We start from the raw sequence: 19,455 nt of genomic DNA, 5'->3' as shown, positions 1-19,455 counted from the left end.
TTGTGTAGAAAATACTTTCAGCTGCTATATTCTGCTAACACAAATAGTTGACCATTTGATGAAAATCAGCAACCACCTGATTAGTAATTTAGTTATTATACACTACTTTAGCCAATATAATCAGTTTGAAAACATATACATTCAGTATTATTATCCATGAATCATTTGGTTTAATGTCACACTCAGTCATTTCCAGATGTTTTAAACTTTCCCCATATTGCTGAATCACCTGAAAGCTGTCGAATAAAAATCTCTTTTGGTAAAATAAATATAAGTTAAATGAATTAAAAAAGCTTCCTAGATAGGTAAATGGGTTATGGCTGCTTTGTTTTGAAAAATTAGGGACACCTTCTATAAGCCCAGGTAATTTCACATGGAGATGCCCCTTATTCCTTCTTTCCTTCCAATTTCTTCCATTTGTAACAGAAGAGTCTACCTTGGGTCTGTTCCACCATTGTACTTGGAAGCAGATAACTTGTATTCTAGGTTTTACAGGTTCACAGATGAAGAACTTTGCCCCAGAATGGAATCTGGACTTGGCGTTGGTTTAAGACTTCTGGGATGATATGATGGGGTGCAAGTGTTTTACATGAGGCAAGGACATGAATTTTGGGGGGAGGGGAGCAAAGGGTAGAATGTCACAGATTGAACTGTGTCCCCAAAAATGTGTCAACTTGAGTGATGAGGGTGGCCTCCAATGCATCATTAGCCTGTTTCTCATCCATACTTCCACTGCCCTTTTCCAATTCTTTTATCCTAGCACCTCTTTCCTCTTGCCCACCAGCTTTTCCTTGGACAATATGAGAGTTACTGCTGCATTTGCCTTGCATTATATCAAAACGTGGGAAAAGAAGAGATAAAGAGGTCTCCTAGTTTTCCTTCATTCCTTAGAAATGTGAAAAGGAGGATGGATAAGGGGTCTGGGGAGAGAGGAAATGGAAAAATACATATGTGTGACAGGCTAATTATTTAATAAAATGTTATTTAATAACATAATATTTGCACACAAGGATGCAAAATTGCACCATATACTAACATAAGCATTTGAAATAGCTCTTAGTCAGAGCTAAAATTAGCTTGTACCCAAAGTAACAGAGAAGCATAAGGTAAGAAACACATTAATAAAAATGAACAATGTTTCCACGGCAATGATCCTATAATTCTTTGGGTCATTTAGGTGAACTGCTTTAAGAAAAATGATTTCATTGAATGCCCACCAAGTATGGGCAGGGGACCTTCTGATAAAAGATGATGAAACAAAGACCATTTTTGACTCTTTTCGTCTTCCTTGACACCAATTGAAAACATAAATAATGAAAATTAGAGGAAAAAATGCCATCTTCCAATAAAAAAAGAAAACGATACCAACCCCAAGCCACAAGTAATGGCAAATAACTGCCGATATAAAGAAATTTTGATAAAAATGAAGAGGGGTCCTAAGAGCCATCTTCAAACCTCTGATATAAGACAGTTCTCTAAAAAATCAATGCCACAGTCACAGTCCTGAAAACCCCATCCACTTTGATCAATGATAAAACTACGGCACAAGAGCTGACCACAGGGGAAGCTAAGGACGTTCCTATAAATATCTGATTCCAGATCATAGGATGGCTGTAGCTGAAGGAGGAGGGGCAATACAGAATTACCTTTTTTTTCAACATCTCCTCCCTGTTTAACGCAAAGTGCAGGTTGTGAGGCAGGGTGAGGAAGGAAAGTATGCAATGATTTTCAGATATCAACACAGCCGCCTATGTTGTAAGGGCTTTCTGTGAATCATGTGGGAACGACATGGCGAGAGGCGTCTTTCTAAGCAGGGGACAGGTTAGTTAGAACAACAAATCACAACTTAATATGGATTTGTCCCAGCTTCTCTCTGCCACCATTCCAAGATAAGAAGCAATAAGAGAGGAAATGGCATGTGACTGGAGGGTGGAGGCTCTATATACACGGTGGGGTGGGTGGGCAAGACACATACATGAAAGCCACAGCAGAAGGTACGTGTGAAAACAGACCAGGGTTGAAGAGATCACACAAAATGAAACAGAAAAAAGCAGTGACAAAAACTAATAGCTAGAAGATAACATCAGTCTAAGAATCTGAGGTAGATATTACTGAGACAGTTTAAACAGAGAATGTAACAGGTGGTTCAGAAAAAATTATTCAAAAGTATCATCAAAGAAATAAAGGAAGATTTGAACCTTCAGTTTGAAACAGTACATTTAGTTTCAGAAAAACCTGATGCAGAACGATTGCCTGGTAAAGTCACTAGACTTCAAGGATGAAGAAAGACTCTTACGGGCAACCAGGGAGAAAAACAGTCTCCTGCGGAGCGGTGGGGAGACTGGCCTCAGACCTTTCCACTACGACACTGAATGCTACAAGATAGTGTAGCAACGTTCTCCAAAATATTGAAAGAGAGGAAATACCACCCAGCCAAACTGTCCTTTAAATATTAAGGAAACATACAGATATTTCCAAAACATGCCAGAACTGAAAGTACAGCAACCATGAAACTTTCCTTAAAATGGTACCTCATAGTGACATTTAATGAACTCTGAGATGAATTAAAATAAACTCAGAATACAGAAGTTGTGTTAAGAGGACTGGCACTTAGCACTGAATCCATTAACAGGTTATATTAAACGACTTTGGAACTTATGACTACATAACAAAGAATATGTTGTTGTCGTCAGCTGCCATCAAGTCAACCCGACTCATGGCAATCCCATGTTACAGAGCAGAACTGCTCCATAGGGTTTTCTTGATTATAATTTTTACAGAAGCAATTTGCCAGGGCTTTCTTCCATGGAGCCAAACTGCCAGCCTTTAGGTTAGTAGCCTATTACAACCCACTTGTGTCACTCAAGCTCCTGACAAAGAATATACAAGTTATATAATTATTTTTACACCACGAAAGTTTATAACATATTGGGAGATGAAGGGAAAAACGAGTCGGGACAACGTATAAAGGCAATAATTTCTTCATCTTTCATAACATGAGTCTAAAGTTGAAACACAATTTTAAAATTATGCTCTTAACACTCAATGTTTTTCCAAATCTTCTTTTCAAGAAATTTATCTAAATTTCAGTAGGTTTTTCTGATTCACTAAGTTCTCTGGTTAAAGTAAAGTAACATTTTGAAGTTTATTTTTTTTAAACTTTCTTTATAATTTTGTCTGTATTGCTTTACTCTCTCATAATGATCATGTAACTCTTTTTATAAAAATGAGACTTTTTCCTTTTAAATATAGGAATGGTTGAGAAACATTTTTGCAAGTCACTAATTAAAACTACTCATAATAAAAGGATTTAAAAAGCAACAGTGAAGAAAAGAAATGTTTAGGATATGTTTTTCAAAATTTGATAAGTGATCAAAATTTATACGCGAACATCAAGATACTCATTTCTTCTGGAAAAAATATCATCTTGCTTAGACAGTAGAATTAAATTAGAAAATACTAAATAAAAAGCAGGAGACATTTTAAGATTAAAGAGTAGGAAAAGAATCATATAACATGTTAAAATATCATCAAAGACAGTGATATGGCAGGGAAAACACTGCTTAAAAGAAAGAAATTCCATTCTTCCATCAAATATGTACTGATTATCTCACAAAACTAACAGTATATTAACCATTAGGAAAAAAAAGCAGGAATGTCTAAATGGAGGTGGGCGTGTGAGACAGACACACAAGCAATAACAAAGTGAACGCTGAAGGGTATAGCCTGGGTGGCACTAACCTAAAGGCTGGTGGTTTGAAGCCACCCAGTGGTGCCACAGAAGAAAGGCCTGGTGATCTGCTTCCAGAAAGATCACAGCCAAGAAAACCCTATGGAGTAGTTCTACTCTGTAATATACGGGGTCGCCATGAGTTGGAACTGACTCTTTGGCAACATGTTTGGCTTTTTTTTTTGTCATGCACCAAGGAATAAACCTGACCCTGGTGAGACTGTAAGATAGAGAAATTCAAGTTTTCGAACTTGGCTGACATTTTGTGGATGGTGGCATCATTAAATCAGATTGGGAATTTAAGAGGTGGGACTGGGGAGTAGGGAGGAGAAGCAATACAATGAGGTATTAAGACACATGTTAAAGCTGGATTTGTGTCAAAAAAAAGGCAATTCGGATAAACAATTTTCATAAACTCAGGCTTAACCCACATATAATAGGTTTCTTAAGAAATTGTGCAGCCATTTGCTACAAGAAGTTAAGCTGAGAAGTGTGTCAAGAACTAAAGTGGGATTCTTGGCAGGAGGACGAAGAGTGGTAGTGGTGGTGTGTAACAGTATGGTTGAAAGATGGTGACTGACCTGTATTTGGCAGATCAGGAAATGCCTTGAAGAGTGCCACTCTAGTCAACCTGTCCCCTAGTAGGATGCAACTATCACACACAACAGAGACCAGTTTCACTTTCTGTCTCTTGCTGAGGTGCCCTGGATTCTTTGGATACAGATTAGCCCTTGGATATATGGCAAAGGGGAAAAGAGTTACGAATCAGTAAAGACGAACATTTTCCCATTTCCTCCTCTTACAGAAGGTCAAAAACATCATTTGCTTCTAGACAGTTCTTTAAGAGAAGGTCTTAGGAATTCTCAAAGACCGTTTATTAGCAGATACAAAATAAGGTATCTCTCAGTAATAGTCCTAGAAGCCAGAAAACTTGCTATATACTCTTAATGGTTTCCTAACGGGAAAATAAACAGAAGATATGAGCTGAGCTCTGCGTTAGAAGCAGATGTAAAGGTCCCATGTGGACTCCTCCTTTAGAAGACAGGGCTCAGAACGGCTCAAGGATATAGTGAGCAAGAACATATTTCATCCACCTCCTTGCCCTCACCCCATGATCCCTTCCGTTTGCGGACAGCTGGAACATACAACCTTCCCAGCTGAGTCAGCAAAAAGAAAGGACTACAAAACCTCCTGTGTACATCTGGTAACCACCTGGATTTGGGAGTGAGCTTGTGCCTTCCCACATCTGGATACATGTCACAGATACCAAGAGGACAAAGAGTCTTTCTAAGGCTTGTAGACTGGCTCTAGAGGTGAACAGATTTTTCTAGACTTAGAAGTATTAGTGTTCAGTTGTTGAGAACAAAAACAGGTATTTAAGAGATGCTCAGTTTGAGCTTCCAAAATGTGAATTTGCATCTTTCAGATATAAATGAATTAATCATACTACTGGTCTGTCAGCTGGTAAACACAGTCAGATCTTAGTATGATTCTCGAAGATACAGGCAGAACAGGACAAAGTCAGATACTCAGGCATGAGCTGATGAGCTTGCATGGGGAAGCAGAATTTTTATAGAGCAGACCACAGAATGCACAGTACCATGTTTAAGAGCAGAGTCAACAATACACAGACCTAGGTTGGAATGTCAGATGTTCCCTTACTAGCTGGATGACCTTAGGAAAATCATTTACCAACTTTGTAAAATGAAGTTAATTTACATGGGGGGTAAACTGTAGAAGGGAACACAAAGGCCTTGGGGCTTCTAACACTCTTTGTTTACTGACCTAGGTGCTGGTCACAATGGTGGGTTCATCTTGTGAAAATTCAGGAAGTTATATACACTTATGACTTGTACGCTTTTCTGTATATGTATGATGTTTAATAAAAAGTTTTTACAAAAAAGTATTATTTTCAAAATGAGAACAGCCAATGACTGGGCATGGCATATATCAGAACGTGGAAGTCGTAGGCAGTACCACAAGTAACCATGTGAATATAATAATCTAAAAAGCTGTGATCGCTGTTTCTATGAACTACAGCTTAAAGGTGTTCCATATGTGTTTTCTTAATACGAAACCCATGAGTTATGAGTGTGTTACATAAAACAAGAATCCATTTTTTTAATGGGGAAAATGGACTTGTTGCCTGGCCACCATTTCTCTAGTCTAATTTGTTCCTGAGCTAATAAAAAAACAGTAGTAATAACAAGCAAATAATCTTCACATTTTCATCAGCTAAAAATATTTTGTTTTTGAGTTTATTATCAAATATTAAAATAAACTCCCTTAGTCTTACACACATATTTAAGTTTTAAGGATTTTCAGAGAAAATTTTTGAAACAATAAGGATAATATCTAGGGATCTACATTTTAAACAAGCTACCACCCAAAAGATTATGATAAAGGTAATTTAAAACCAGCTTTGAAAAACAACAATCTATGTTGGTCAAAGCCAACTTTCATTTTCCTTTAGCTAAGCATGTTAAAGGTGACTGAACTGGTTAAGGGAGCCCTCCTGCCACAATCAGGTAGTCCATCCAAGGTTGGTTACTAGGCAACTAAAAGGCAGATGAGATCTACCTTTGAGATTCCCTTCAGCATCAATTTCCTCATTTTTACTGCTCTTTGCCTCATAAAACTCTTTGGGAAAGGACTTGATATTCATTCTAAAAAGTGTATTGGTCACTTCAGTCACCAAAATATCAGCATTTCTACAGAAGCTAAAATTTTCATATAAAAAGGGCACAAATTCTAAGTGTAAACCATCAGTAAGTAACTGATTTTAACATTAGGGGGCATTCTTATTCACCTAATTGTTATGCTGGCCCCTTGTCTATCCTTACAAAGCAGTTTTTGACCCATGAGAATTATAATGAAAAATAAAAGTACATTAATTAACTTGGCCATTTCCACCTTCTAGGAGAAAGAGGAATCTTACAGCTTCTGGGTAATTTGATGACTTTTGTGCATTAAAAATCAAGAGTAAGGGGCAGCATTAGTTCACACACACCAGAATAAGCTTAAGCAATAATGTAGACAAATTCAGGCTCTTTGGCCTTTAATGTAACACTAAAGAAAGGAAATTTACAAAATAAGCAAATACAGAAATACAGCCATGCCAGCATTTCTATTAGCATTTAATTAAATATAAAATTTTGGTGTTAAATGATCTAAGACATAAGTGTCTGAAAAGACTACTGTTTAGGAAAATATACTTATACCATAGGCATATACTTATACCACTGTGGGACTGGAAGAAGGTTTTGAATGTAATTAAAAAAAAAAAATCTTCTAAGACTTTTTCATTCTCTATAGACTTTAACCACTTTGATACAAGTAAAACAAAACAAAACAACAACAACAAAAAAAACAAAATTTGTTCCAAGCCTCCAAGAGTCCAAACTTACTAGTTGTACTGTGTGATGGGTTCTGTATTCATCTTCACTTCGAAGGCGTTGTTGGAATTTTTCATCATGCTTTGCAATACAAATTTCCTATAAATACATAAAATGTGCTTTAATATAAATGAAACTTGAAAGACTCCACACACCATATCAAAGTTTATTTGATAAATTAAAATTTAATCTTAACATATACCTACACAGCAAAGTACCATGTAAGCTACTTCTGGTTTCTTATTTGAACTGTAAAAATGGCAAAAACCAAATAATCAGGATCACAAAAGACTCTTCATTAAGCTTACTATTAGCTTCTCTAGATCTCCTGATAAATCTTTTTTTGAGGTGTGGGGAAAGTGTCCTTAGATACCCTCAAAGGTCTCTTTCAGCTCTGAAGTCTGTGACCAGAAGGTTCTAAATCATACTCTAAACTAGTCTGGGCAAAAAAGAAGGACCTACAACTCTTGGCTTAAAGTCTGTATTCTTAGTTCTCCCTGACAAGGTAAAGACCGTGTTTAAATAATATGAGATCTCAATCTTCTGGTCACAGGCCTCTGAGCTAAAAAAGACTTTAAAAATCTGACTCCAGAGTTATAAAAGAGAATATCAGTATGCTTTATTCTAAGCACATGAAAATGAAAATAAATGTTAATAAAATAAGAGATACGTTCTACTTTACAAAAGAATTCACTATGACTGGCAACTTTTTAGTGGTACCACGTTAAGTCTTCATTTATCTTTTGCCCTTACTAATGTAAATACCCTCAGGAGAACTCCTTCAGATAAGAAAGGTGAATATTAGTTTCCAAAGCTCTCAAAGCCATGACAAAATAATCACTGTTTTAACCAGAGAAAACCTTATGATGGCCTTTTCAGCCAGGAAAACTGTATTTTAAAGCAACTGCATCCATGGTGCTCCTCTCTCCCACAGGCCGACCCTGCTGCCTAACAAGTACTGACTGCGCAACGAATCTGTCCAGTGCAGTCTCCAGGGAAAACAAAGGCAGAATGATGTGGTGGGAAGAACTCGGGCTTCTGAGTCACACACACCTAAGACAGAATCACAACTCTGCCCCACACGAGCTGCTTTTCCTTAGGTGAGTCATCCAACTACCAGAAGTCTTAGTTCCCTTGATTATGAAATGAGGATACAGGTCCCACAATACCTTACCCCAGAGCAGAGATAAGATGTGTTTTGAAATTCAATTTTTTTTTTTTTCCGATTTGAGAAAGGTGGTATGTTGCAGATACCAGATGTTACCTAGTATCTCCAGCAGCGTCTGAAGCAGAACTCTATAATAAGTAATACAAGCACTTCTGTAGTGAAATACATGAATAGTAAAAGTAAGAAGAATGAAGACAGTAAATAACCTCATGTCAGTCTGGGTCTAGTGCTATCACCAAATGAAGTATGAAAACACTTTGGATTTTCAGAGCTTTCTAGATTTTAGGCAAAGGATTACCTCACACTTGGCTACTAGGAGAACTAAAGAAGATAAAATAAAGAACAACGTTATTTCCTATTATCCTTCTCAAAAAGTTTGCCCACAAAGCACAGACTTCAAATCCTTCATAGCACAGCCAGCGACTACCTCGTTCTTTTAACAGGAAAGTCAGAGCATGATTTATTTACAGGTAGAGCTACCCCTGGATAAGCGATCCCACTGTGGGCACCAGATAAAAAAAAGGGGTCCGTGGTCCTGGGCCTTTTGCTAGGTAGACCAGAGAATTCAGGATAGTGTTACACAGAGACACATACTTTATCTTTTGTATAGTGTATCTGATCTTCTCATTATCTTTCTAAGACTTAGTGTTTCTAGTTTCCTCTCTTTCCAGCTTTCTTCTGTTTTTCCACCTTCCAACTGCAATTCTGTTGCCCCAGAGGTGGGCTTCAGGGAAAAGGGGAAGATGACAAGGTCATTAAAAGCCTCCTGAAACTATGTGATGTGATGGGCTGTAACAGATCTGAGGCTGCTGGTATAAATGAGCAGATTCTCCAGGTGTGGGTTTCGCTACCTCGGGTTTACATTTATATAAGAATAAAGTTAAAAACTATAAGAATACTCATTAAACTGGTATGAAGAGAATGCATTCTAATGAGGGAAGGGTCCAGTCTGAATCAGGCTCTTAAAGCTACTACGAGAGTGCACAGCTTTGTGTGCCCAGGTCAGCAAGGCTGCTCCTCTTCACCGAGGACCACTGAAGTGCGCAGTCACTTCCTTTGTGATCCTCGTAGTCTCTACTCTAGACCTCTGCTGCACTGCCCTCTCAGAACCACTTCCCTAACTCTCTCCTCAAAATGCTCTAAACACAAAGTCCCCAGTGGTCTCAGAAAATGAAATGTCATGAAGCCCCCTCATTTCTTTGGAGCAACTGACACTGCTGACAAACCCACTTTGTGTAATCATCTTTCCTCTTTACTTCTGCAGTTTCATTCTCTCCTACTTCTCCTAACTCCTAGCTCTCCTAACTCCAACTACTCTTTCGCTTTGATCCCCTTCTGCTCACACCCTCAGATGTTCCCCAGGGTTCTTTCCTAAGGGCTGCTCTCCTCACACTACCTCAGAGCTGCTCAATCTTTCATAATCCATGTCTTTTACAATGTTTTCTCATCACTCAGCCAAGAATATTTTGCTGAGCTTTGCACACCCCACCCCATATCCTTGTCTCTGCTGAGAATCATTTACTCAACACCTCCTCGTAGGACCGTCCCATCCACTCATATCACAAAATCCTTATGCCCAGAATCTCACACCCATTTCTAAATGGATGTCCCAGAGACCCATTATATGCAAGTCTAAAACCTAGGTCATCACCTCTAACCCATATGTGCTCTCCTCTCTGGGTTCTCCATCTTAGTGGGTGCCACCCATCGATTCAAGTGCCCTGGCCAGAAACCTGGGAGCTATTTTCCACTCCTTTTTTCTCCTTCACCATAAATCACTAAATCCTACTGACTTTCTATTTCTGGAAAGTGTGAGATCTGGACACTTCTCAGATCTGTCCATCCCTTACCATCTCCACAGCCACTGCCTCAGTTCTTACTCCTAACATGCCAACGTGGATAGTAACATTTACATTCCAACCAGAACTCTGCCATCTCTTCTAACTCTAACCTTTTCTCTGTGGTTGCCTGATCTTTCTAAAATGCAATTCTGCTCATCTTTCTCCTTTGCTTAAAAGTTTTCAGTAATTTACACTACATTCAGAATAAAGTCTAGGCTTATCAGTGTGGTGTACAAAACTTGCCATAACCCTGCAGTGTACCTTACCACATACAGTGCCCTGACAAGCCATGGTGCTTTATGCTTTAGTGTCTTTGCTAAGCATTTTTTCTTCTTCTTGAAATTATACCCCCAAACCCATCACTCTGGCAAAATCTTTTTCAGACTTTAAAACCCAAGTGTCACCTCCAAGGAGGCTTCTTTACTCCCTTCTCTTGCTCTGTCGTTGGGTAGCATAACACCCATCTGTTTACCTACTCTGCCTTCTCTACAAGACTGGAAGGGGCAGTATCCCAAGTCTAGCAATGTGCCCTGCACATTGCTGAATTAAAATGAATCAATTACGTCTGAATTGTATAGCCTTCTGCAAAATGTCTTCAAAAAGTTTTAAGTTCACAAACTCCAAAGTCTTTAAGGTACTGCATTATACAACTAAAAGTAATATATGAAACAGTGCTTCTAATGTTCCTAAAAAGTCTGTTCTTTTAAAATCTTATTACATTCCATTCCCTCCTAAAACCTTTTTCTACAGACAGTGCCAGGGACCTGCTAGAATCATCACCATGTTTATCTGGTTGACAGGCTGGATCAGAAAGTTCACAACAATCAAGCCCAGGGCTGAGACAATAAAGGGTTTCAATTTCCCTTGTGTCAAAGAACATGAAAGGCACAGAATTATGTGAAAGCTTAAAGCTTAAAATCTAAGAGTTCTGTTTCCTGAAGTAAGGAGAAGTCATGGCTCTGAAAGCCAAATAACTATTCTGTGGATAAGCAAAGTGACTGTGGGGAACGACGCATTCCTGAGTTTCCTGCATATGCAAGAGCTAAGTATTTCAAGAGACAAAGGGCTTCAATTGTCTGCAGGATGGGAAAGTAGAAGCCCTGGAATCTGGTGAAGGGCAGGAAGGGGGTTTCTTTTGCCTGGATATCCGGGCTTAAAGCAAATCAGTACCACAGGGTCATCAGTGTGTCAGTGTAGTCCAGGCCTTAGAGCTGGGGCCAAAACCAGGTTCCAACTCCACACTTCAGTGGCTAGGAACAACCCCAAGACGGTAATGTCTGCACTAGAAAGCAAAAAAAAAACTTTCTAAGGCACAGGAAGAAAAGTCACATTTCCACAAAATAATTAATTTTACATATCAAAAGGAACATTTAAAAAAGTTTAAATAAAAAATCTAGAAAACTCCTTTAAGACTGAGGGCAGAATCATAACTTAATTGTAGAATATCACTTCCTCCTTACGTTAAAAAGGAGATAGGAATTTAGTAATTAGGAGAGAAATAGTTCAGCAGCCTATGTATGTGAATATCAGCTAACTTTGTGTTAAATAGGATCCTACAGTCATACCCTTTAGGAGGTAACCACCACATCACTCCTGGCTATTCCAATGTGTTAACGAGAACTGTACATGTTTAATACAATGGCCTGAGTATTAAGAACAGGTAACTCTTACTCAGCTTTTAACAATGTACAGTATTAGTGACAAATCTCTTAGAATTATTAGATATGGATTAAGTAATTAATAAAAACAAGATTTTAAGTTAAGACTATATATAGTCAAGAAATCTTAACCTCTCATACCTTTTTGTTTCTGAGGTAGGCTTTCTTGGCTGAAACCCGTCCACGTCTCGCTTCCAGCTGGCGTGCTTTCTGCTGTAGTTTCTGCAGCTCTTCTCTCTGTAAATGCACAGATGCTGCCATCTCCTCCTTCTCTAGCATGGCCTCCATGCTTTCGTAAGTGTCATAGTATACCACTTCATCTCTCTTTTCTGTTACAGAAAAGCAGGAACAAGAGGTAGTGTTTAAAAAGCACGGGCTACAGGGTTCTAGTCCACTTGCTGGCTCTGTAATTCAGGAAAAGCAATTACCTCTTGAACCTTACACTTAGTTCCTTCTTTGTAAAATGGTGATAATTAAGAAATACATCTCACAGGGTGAACGTGTACAAAGCGCTTAGTGGTGTCTTGCAGACACTAAATGCTAACAAAAAGGCAAACCCACTGCCATCGAGTCGATTCGGACGCCTAGCAATCCTGAAGGACAGAGTAGAACTGCCCCGTAGGGTTTCTAAGGCTGTAAATCTTGACAGAAGCAGACTGCCACATCTTTCTCCCATGGAGCAGATGGTGGATTCAAACTGCCAACTTTTTGGTTAGCACCCAAGTTCTTTAACCACTGTGCCACCAGGACTCCTCCAATAAATGCTAGGCCCCCCCAAGATTCAGTTTTTAAAATCCAGATTCTGGTTGAAGCAACCTTCGCAAAGTAAGTTTTTTACAAAGGTAACCAAAAACAATATAGTGTTGCACTGCCATGCCTACTGAGCCACTTGTCTGACTTCAGGAACACACTTTAAAAAGTTTCCCTTATTTTTCTTATTTTTTTTCTTGTTCTTAACAGGAAAAAAATAGCTGAGGTCCATGTATATTTTCTACATATCTTTTGTGGACTTATGTGGTTAAGTGCACACCATACCTGATACAAGTCTTTTGATGCTTTCCAGTTGTGCTGTCAATAGTAACTCCTCACACTTCAAGATTTCAAACTGTACCTCATACAACTGAAGTTGCAGGTCATAGTAATCAGCCTCTAACCGATCCAGCCGGGCTATGGCTTCTGTACCACCCTGTAAACTCTGCATCTGCGTTGAAAATAAAAACATTTCCAGTTGGTGTGGACAAGAAAAAAAATCAAATTATGATTAGAAATGAATACTAATGGGACAGGATATTTCCATGAAACATTGTTCTAAGAAAGAAACTTGCAGGCAAGAAATCAAGATTTTACAAAAGAGGTATGAAAGCAGTAACAATCAAATCACTGGGTTTTTGGAAATAACTAGGCAAACATGGTAAAAAATACAGTTTTAAAAGTTAATCTGTATTATGTTGTTGTTGTATGCCTCTGAGTTGATTCTGACTCACAGCAATCCTATGGCGCAATGGTTAAGCACCCGGCTGCTAACCAATAGGTCGCTGATTTGAACCAACCAGCCGCTCTGTGGAGGAAAAGTCCTCATGACCTGCTCCCATGAACATTTACAGCCTGGGAAACCCTATGAGGCAGTTCTACTCTGTCCTGTAGAGTCAGCATAAGCCGACTCAATAGCAAACAGCAAAAAGGAGAACTGCCCTACAGAGTTTCCTAGGCTGTAAATCTTCAGGCGAGAAGATCACCAGGTTTTTTCTTCTGTGAAGTGGCTGGTGGGTTCAAACCGCTGACCTATCGGTCAGCAGTCAAGTGCTTAACTACCGTGCCACCAGTGCTCCTTATCTACGTTATAACACATTCATATCTAGGGTGACATTGCATTATTTCTATGTTCCTGACATAAGTGCCAACAGTGTTCTTATTTCACTCTAAAACATAGATTCATATAGGAATATGAATATTCATGAGATACATGAAGAAGATTGGTGATACTCAGATAGATACAGCAGAGTGGTAAACGTCTGGTAAGCCCCACACACCTGAGGCTTTGTTTGTTCCATGGTCACAGCCTGGCTAGCCTCTGGGATCTGCTGGCTGAACAGTGAGGTGAGTGTGTCAGTGTTAACAGCATAACAGAACTGCTTCTGATGGAAATCCTCACGATCTACTGATAATGATGACCAGTAAATGTAAAATCAGGGTCTTAGATTTAACCTAAGGTGATACTCAAAAATCTATGGGCCTCATGAAGGAGTAGATATACTTGCATGAGAAATTTGTTTGGTTGGCTGGTTTTTGGCCCTAAGGAGACAGTTTTATGGGGAAAGTATGCTTCAGACACTGGTTCCTACCATTCCATGGATTCCTATTTGGCTCTAGGGAGCAAGGCAGCTGCAAGAAAAAGCCGAAGGAATGGCTTATTCAGGAGTCTATGAGATGTGAAGTACAAGCATAGTTTTGTGGTGTGGGAGAGTAAATGTGGAGGGAGGCTACTATCTCCATTTCTTCTAACAGAACAGTGCCACTGCTTTGGCAGTTTATAGGTTCATATGTAGAAGCTCCAGAAGACCCCTGACACAGCCATCAGTGTGTCCTTGGGACCCTGGAAGACTGGTGAGTAAGCTCTGACCTCAAGTGGCTTCCCAGGGAGTGAGCGCCACAGGGATGGGGGCAGAGCAGAGAGGGAAATGAGAGAAATGTTTATGAGCTCATGTGAGGCATCATCTGGGGCTACCACAATACCAGGAAGGTACCTGACTGATGGTCCTGGGATAGCCGAGGAATTTTCTTATTCCTGCTAAGTGGTGTCATCTGACTAGTGGGGGTGATGAAACATATGAGCACATAAAGGGAGTATGTTTTAAACAAGATTCTAGCCTTTCCTTTATATTTGAGATATCCACACAGTTGTTCATCACAATGACAGGATTTTTTTCCTTATATATGATCTCAAATTCCTTTAACAAAAAAATTTGAACTGAAAAGCAACAGTTAGGCTCAGGTCTAAATGTGCAAAGGCATACATTTGAAAGTTAAATAGGGAACTATTTAATATCAATAAATTAAAAAAATATTTAAGTTGTAAACCAGTGGTCCTGCTGCATTAAGAAATATTTTTTATGAGTGACAATTAATATAGAACAAACACAAAGTGACTTTAATTATAGTGGTTCAGGGAGGGGAATGTTGACAAAATGAAATGCCCCTGTTCTCTAAGTCATAAAATAAGAATCTGCCCTGGGGCTCTCAGTGATCTTAAATTATAAACATCACTTTTCACATGGTTCTGGGGCTCCTGTCCAAGATGCATCTTCCTGTTACCTGCACCCGCACTCTCTGTGGGCACATCATACAAAGGTAAAATGCCTAGTGTTAAAAGGTTTTATTCCATGTGGGGAGTTGTAACTAGTCGAATTATAACCTTAGTGTATATCGGTTAAAACACCTCCACCTGAGATCAGTTTCCAGGGACACTGTTCAGAGATACAGGCTGTTAGTTCCATTTTCACTACTTCAGTTCTTTCCAGCTGAAAGTGACCATGAATTAGCTATATTCAGGATGCTGTGCTCAGTCTTCCCCTAGCGCTCTGCTCTCTAAATCTCTCTTTCCTAGTCAATCTCCTTTAGTTGGGCAAGGAAGGTGGAAGGCCCCTGCTGAATATCTACTTTACGCTATGGGCTGCCTCAGCTGCAAGCAGAACAGTACTTTGATCCTCGCTCAGGGTCCTGTACCTTAAAAACACCTGAGACACACAGTGGCAATAGAATACAGCCAATACCAAATGCTGAACTGAGGAAGGCAGCAGGTGTTTTTTTTACAAGCAGTGACCTCACCCCCAGTTTTCTGGTTCAGTGAGCAAGAGAGCAAGAGAGCCCAGGGGTGGCTTTGCCAGAGCTGGGTTTGAAAGAAAGACAAAATCTTACCAAAGGCAGACAGGCAGACAAGGGCTCTATTAAATCTCAACCTCTGAGAGAACAAATAGGGCAATGCTGGGCCTCAGAATTCTCAGAATGATTTTCCTGGAACCTACTTAAGCTGACAGCCATAGTATTAAGGGAATGGAAATCCAGAGCGGCCTTTAGAAAATGGAGCAGTGCAGGGAAGGCAGGTGCCACAATGGAGAAGTCTTTGTTATACCTGGGGGAAGTGCTTCCCTGGGAGGATGGAAGCCGAGGAAGTAGGTAAGTGCTCAAAAAAGTAGTCAATCGTGTGTCAATGAAAGCTTGGTTACCTTGGAATTTTACTCTGCCCAGTTTTCACCCCCACCCCCCAAAAACAAACATACTTTACATATCAGGATACTGAGATCCCAAACCAAATTATGACTTCCCAATTGATCCAGGTTATTAGTAGCAAAGCTGGAACTAGACCCAATTCTCCCAATTCCTACCAGAGTGCTCTTTCCACTAAAAATAATATTTTTACAATAAATCTAGCGAGGGAACCAAGTATCAATTCACTTCCACAATCCACATTATTTTCATATTAAGTATACGCTAAGAACAAAATACACTGCTGACTGCAGACAATCATTTCTCTCATATGGAATGAAGATAACAGTAGTTTTCAGGTGTACATATTTAGACTGACTGTACTATGCACCTACTCCTCATTTACTATCTTGTTATCCCACATTTGCATCTGTGACAACAGTATAACTCTACTTTTTTGTGCGTTAAAGATTCCACCGACTGAACACCCTCATGGCACAGCTCACCCACGGCTTGCGACAGGAGGAGTGGCACCACCCCTGGGGTGTTTAACCGTAGTCTGGACCATCTGGGCAGATGCTGGGAGTGGGGAGTGTGGCATGGGCAGCGCTTGCGTTGGGCACCCAGTAGCCTGCAGCACGGACTGGGATTCTGGTGAGCAGACTGAGGGCAAGCCAGTGACCGCTGCAGGTACAGAGGGGCTACAGCCACCCGCCTGAGGGGGCTGGGACCGAGGAGGAGGGGAAGCTGGGGCAGGAAATCATGAGTATTTCACATAAAATCTATTCTGTATAATGACCTGGTCTTTGCAACCTAACCACATTGGTAAGTGAGAAATGGGTGTATAATGAAACTGGATAAAAAACAATTTATATAATCTAATGATGTCCCTTGTCCTGTCTTTCATCCTCCTGTGCCAGAAAACTCAAACTGACACAAGAGGGGCTGTGAAAACAGCTTTCAGGGTATCTGTGAGTTGACTCATTGATTGAACCAACACTCACTGAGCATTCCCCGTTGGCAGATCTGCTGGGAATACGTCAGTAAACAAGAAACAAAGTGAGGGTTCAAAGAGTCATGAAAGCCAAGGACGGTTAAGAAAATTAACATTAAGGAGAAGCTTTCAGTCAAGACTAGCCCTTCAATGTGGAAAAAGTAGAAAGAATACGAGACTTAGTGCCAGACAAACCTGGGCATAAATACAAGTTCCACCAATAAAAGCTGCACAAATAAGGGTAATATAAGTCAATGGAATTTATCTGGAATTTTAAATTCCAGGAATCCTGGGAAAACCAAAGGAAAAAAAATGTCCATAATCTCTCTGGTGTCAAAACCTAATCTTAAACACATTTGGACACAAAATGGTCTATGTTGATAGGTGACACAGTCCCTACTCATTCCATATAATTTAAAATGTATGTTTTTATTACCAGAATATTAACACTTCTCTGGAGGTTATATGCTCCAAATTATCTTTCTAAAATCTGCAAAATTTATAATTCTGAAGCACATCTAGCCTCAGGAGTTTCAGATAATGGATTCTGGGCTTGCAGAATATAAAGGGTTATTTTTGAGAAACACTAAGGACAGGGCTTAAAATATTTAAAACGTTTCTACTTACCTTTTTTTTTTTGGCAACTGCTACCAAAATGTTAATTCAGATAGCTAAAATATAATTTTGTAAAGTTATATAAGTCAAAACCTTTAGACTGGAATCTAACTAGAGATTTTGAAATTTCTAGTTTATAGACATAGGACAGATTTTATCAATCTGCTTATTAATAAATAAAAACCAAAAACCAGCCACCCTGCCTAGACAAGCACCAACTACACCAAAGCTTGTCAAAACCTTTGGCAAGGCCCACTGAAAATGCCACATCATCTTCTCAACAGCATCCTTTCTGGTGAAACCGGAAATATTTGTTAAGTAAACTTCTACATCTTTCTCTTCTTTGTATCCTCTTTTATAATACTCACACAACACCTAACCTAGAGGTAATCAGCTAACATTTATTGAGTTCTTAGTCTGTGCCAAGCACCATTGCTAACTGCTTTGTATACATTATTTCATGAAATTGTAACACCCCTAGAAGGTATGTATTATTTACATTTTATAGAAGTTAAGTAACTCACCCAAGGTTTTATAAGTCTGCAGAATCAGAATCTACAGTTTAGAGTTGCACTGGCCAATATGGTGGCAATGAGCCACATGTGGCTATTTAAATTTAAACAAAAAGTTCAGTTTCTCCATTGCATATGCCACACTTCTAGAGCTCAATAGCCACAAGTGACTAGTGGCTACCCTACAGGAGAATGTAGATATAGAACATTACTATCATTGCAGGAAATTCTTTAACAGAGCTGTTCTAGATCCTAAGCTCAATAAATACTTGATGAATTAAATAAAACTGAAATAACTATATGCTTTTCAAAGAAAGACACATTTATAAACTATAATGAACTAGCCTCAGAACTGGTGTATATTCCAGCAGCTTTATGTATGTTCACAGAAATGATCTTGAGGAATCAAAAAGTTAAAAAAAAAAAAAAGGGAAGTGGAATGGATAACATCCTGTGCCAAGGCAAGGAAGCACACTGATATATTCTTAGAGCTTTTCAGCCACAAGGGTTGGAACCCAAAGCATTTCCTGGTTAATTCTCTATTAACCAGAGAACATGGCTAACCAGATAGCAGTATTCTACTTAATTGTGATTTAACTGGGCTTTTTATGATTTGTTTCATACATCTTAATTTTAATATCTCCTGTTTCAACTAATAACCATAAAAAGAATCCTCTTACTTTAATAAGGAGCCCTGGTGGTACACCAGTTAAGAGCTCAGCTGCTAACTAAAAGGTCAGCAGTTCAAATCCACCAGCTACTCCTTGGAAACCAAATGGGGCAGTACTACTCTGTCCTGGAAGGTGGCTATGAGTTGGAATCGACTCGACAGCAAGAGGGTTGGTTTTTTTGTTTTATTTCAATAATGATCTCTTTATTTAAGTAAAAATAAGTAACACTTCTAATAAAACATTATACCTGTGTGATTATACATATTTTAATCTTGGCCAATAGTTAAAACACATACACACTATATCTGATGTAACCTGGATAACAAATCTGAAAGTACAGGTGTACTTAATAGTCAAATTTATGCCATTATTTTTTATTCTATGTGGGGTGAGGCATGGGTGGGGCAGTATACTATGGAAAGAGTATGATAAAGTAGTAACACTAAATTAAAATCACCCTGAATTCTTTTAAAGGCAGTAGTTAAAAAGGCATTGACATTTTGACCATTTTTTGTTTCGCTTGTTTATGGTTGTTTGGGGAAATCTGAACATCGGTGGTAGATCCAGGATCCTAGACTCAGCTACAGAGGATTTGGGAATCTACTGCAAAGCTGTGTGCATATGTACATCTGTCTGACTACAGGGTTTCCAGCTTTCAGATTCTTAAA

General features: G+C 39.1%; 1 protein-coding gene across 1 annotated transcript in view; it reads right to left on the bottom strand.

Annotated features, from left to right (window-relative positions):
- Positions 1–19,455, bottom strand: part of JMY (junction mediating and regulatory protein, p53 cofactor) — a 107,655-nt gene that overhangs the window by 15,231 nt on the left and 72,969 nt on the right. Inside the window, exons 5-7 of the mRNA XM_023545580.2 lie at positions 12,828–12,993; positions 11,934–12,121; positions 7,138–7,224 (exon numbers count right to left, since the gene is read on the bottom strand). Coding sequence (XP_023401348.2) covers positions 7,138–7,224; positions 11,934–12,121; positions 12,828–12,993 — 441 coding nt within the window. The remainder of the gene's footprint in view (positions 1–7,137; positions 7,225–11,933; positions 12,122–12,827; positions 12,994–19,455) is intronic.

Source organism: Loxodonta africana, chromosome 2 (assembly GCF_030014295.1).
Source record: "Loxodonta africana isolate mLoxAfr1 chromosome 2, mLoxAfr1.hap2, whole genome shotgun sequence".
NCBI lineage: Eukaryota > Metazoa > Chordata > Mammalia > Proboscidea > Elephantidae > Loxodonta > Loxodonta africana.
Note: the sequence above shows the minus strand (reverse complement) of the source record. Positions and strands in the feature narration are given on the sequence as shown.